Here is a 2,653-nt window from a genome sequence, read left to right on the forward strand (position 1 = left end):
ACCAGAAAAAACAATTTTGTCACTGTTTGGGCAGTCAGGCATTGTAATAGGCTGCCCAGGGAGGCGGTGGAGTCACCATCCCTGGAGGTGTTCAAGAGGCGTCTGGATCTGGCGCTGGGTGATGCGGTTGGGTGGGCTGGGGGTTACAGTGGCAGGGCCGGGCTGACGGTCGGACTGGATGGTCTTAAGGTCTCTTCCAACCTTGACGATTTTGTCTCCACGTCCAGCTCACCACAGCCCTGCACGGAGCGGCGATTACGAGCACCTTACACAGTACCGGTGCGGGTCACCGTGCTCAGCAGGAGGAATGGAGGGGACACGAGATCCCAACACCGGGGCTTCTTCTTGCCTCGCAGAGGCGGAGAACAGGCGCGGGCGCTCCGTCCCACTGCCCGTCGGGGACCCGCAGCCGTGAGGGGACCGCTGCCCCAGCGCTGCCCTTCGGGATCGGGCAGTACCCACCGCACCCACCGCCCCCCGCCCGCGTGTCCCGGGGGGGTCGGGGCCGAGCGGGGCCGGATCCCGGCGCGGCCCCGCCGGAGCCACCGCCCCGCGGGGGGCGGAGCGCGGCCGCCCCTCGCTGCGCCGGGGCGGTGAATCACGGCCCGCCCGTCTCCTCCCCCCCCCCTCCTCCATCTCAGCAGCGCCCTCAGCCTCTCTCCTCCATACAAAAGCAAAATGTCCGCCATCTTCACAGGCTGCTGCTGCCGCCGCCGGGCCGGACGGGGCCGCGCCGCGCCAAGGGCGGCCCCTGCGGCGGGAGCGGGGCGGCCGGGGGGGGTCATTACCTTGATGCAGTAGGGCGGCTCGTCGAAGGTAACCAGCATGTACCTGTCGCCGCGGCTGGCCGGGTCGCGGGCCCGCAGCTGCGGAGAGAGCGGAGAGAAGCGGCCGTGAGCGCGGCGAAGGTGCGGGGAAGGGGGGGGGAGCGAGCGGGGCGGCGGCTCCCCCCGGGGCGGCGCCGCACACTCACCTTCATGAAGATCTCCACGGCGCCCTTGGCGATGTCCAGGTAGCTGGTGCCCAGGTACGCCCGCTGGTTCATGGAGGCGGACGTGTCTATGAGGAAGAGGAGGATCGGCATGGTCCAGGCAGAGCCCCGGCCGGCGGGCTCCCTGCGGAGGAGGCGCGGCGCTCGCCCGCCGCTCGCTCGGCTCTGGCGGCGCTGCCCGAGCTCGCCCGGACTCAACTTCTCTTCCCTGAGCCTCCACCAGCACCATGTGACCAGCGCGCACGCCATTGGCTGGCAATTATACCCGTATTTGCATATTCATGGCGGCGCGCGCGCTCGCGCGAGGGACGGGGAGGGAGGGGGGAGCGAGGGGGGAGCGAGGGGGGAGGGCGGGCGCGCGCGCGCCGCACCTGTCACACACGCGCACACACCGCCCCTCTGCGGGGTCCCCCGCCCCGCGCCACAGGGGCCGCGTGGCCCCTCACGGGCGGGCCCCACGTGCCCCCCGTTACCCCGCCGGTAACCGCGGCGGGGTCACCTCCCCACCGCCGCCTCGCACCGCCCCGCGCAGCCCTCGGGGGCTGGGGGAGCCCCGCGGGGCTGAGGGGAGCAGACGGGAGACGCGCGCTGGCCCCCGGGAAGCCGAGCGAAGCAGCTCAGCTGCACGCCCGGTGACATAATCGCCTCCCCCGTTCCTGGTCTACACAGGTTTCACTTAAAGCACTAAATCCTCAGCCCTCCACGTGCGGTGCTTTCGTAGTCAGGTAACTGCCTTCTCTTGTCACAGCTCGGAACTGGGTGTCACACAGGGGCAGGGCACCTCAGTGTACCGGGATCGAGACAGGATGGCAACAAATTAATTGTGGCAAAACTGAGGATGCATAAACCCTGCGTTATTTCCAAACACTCGGGTGAAAAATAATTTTAAAAAAGTCTGTCTGAAATAAGGGATGACAGAATCAGATTGGAAAAGACCTCTGAGATCGTCAAGTCCAACCTGTGGCCCAACACCACCATGTGAACTAGATCATGGCATCAAGCACCATGTCCAGTCTTTCCTTAAGCACCTCCAGGGACGGCGTCTCCACCACTTCCCTGGGCAGCCCATCCCAATGTCAAATCATCCTCTCTGTGAAGAAATTCTTTCTAATGTCCAACCTAAACCTCCCCTGGCACAGGTTAAGACTATGTCCCCTTATCCTATCACTGGTTACTTGGGACAAAAGCCCGACTCCCACCTGGCTACAACCCCCTGTCAGGGAGTTGTAGGGAGGGATAAAGTCCCCCCCGAGCCTCCTCCTCAAGGTCTCCTGCTCTGAGGAAGCAAATGGCAGCCCCAGCCCTCGAGCGGGTGGCACTGGATGGCCCCGACAGCACCAGCAACGGTAACTGGATAAGGGGAAGGAAACTCAGGAAATATTTAGCACTATGTCTGCTCGTGAGTGCTTGTTTGCTTCCAGGAGCGAATCCAAAACACACAAAAGCAGCACTGTCAACATGAATCTTACTTTAAAATAATAAAGAAACTGATAATACCTTCCAACCTATCTTTTTCTGGGTATTTTTTTGCCGTTCATTTGAACAGTGGGCAGGGGCAGTGTCGGTTCTCACTCTGGTTTGTGAAGCACTGGACAGTACTGTTGTTTCACAACACCACAGGTGAATTCTAACATCCCCATTACGAAATATGAATGTTTGTAA

General features: G+C 62.9%; 1 protein-coding gene across 1 annotated transcript; it reads right to left on the reverse strand.

The window, feature by feature from the left end:
- Window positions 1-277: 277 nt before the first annotated feature.
- On the reverse strand, window positions 278-1,203 carry LOC113997719 (the record flags this gene model as incomplete). Its single annotated transcript, XM_039388159.1, has 2 exons — window positions 974-1,203; window positions 278-866 (listed from the first exon to the last, which is right to left on the reverse strand). Coding segments are annotated over exons 1-2 (700 nt in total), but the record flags the coding sequence as incomplete, so codon positions are not given.
- Between the last annotated feature and the right edge of the window lie 1,450 nt (window positions 1,204-2,653).

The sequence above is a fragment of the Pipra filicauda genome, unplaced genomic scaffold (assembly GCF_003945595.2).
Source record: "Pipra filicauda isolate LSUMZ 115617 unplaced genomic scaffold, ASM394559v2 scaffold616_size215100_pilon, whole genome shotgun sequence".
Classification (NCBI taxonomy): domain Eukaryota; kingdom Metazoa; phylum Chordata; class Aves; order Passeriformes; family Pipridae; genus Pipra; species Pipra filicauda.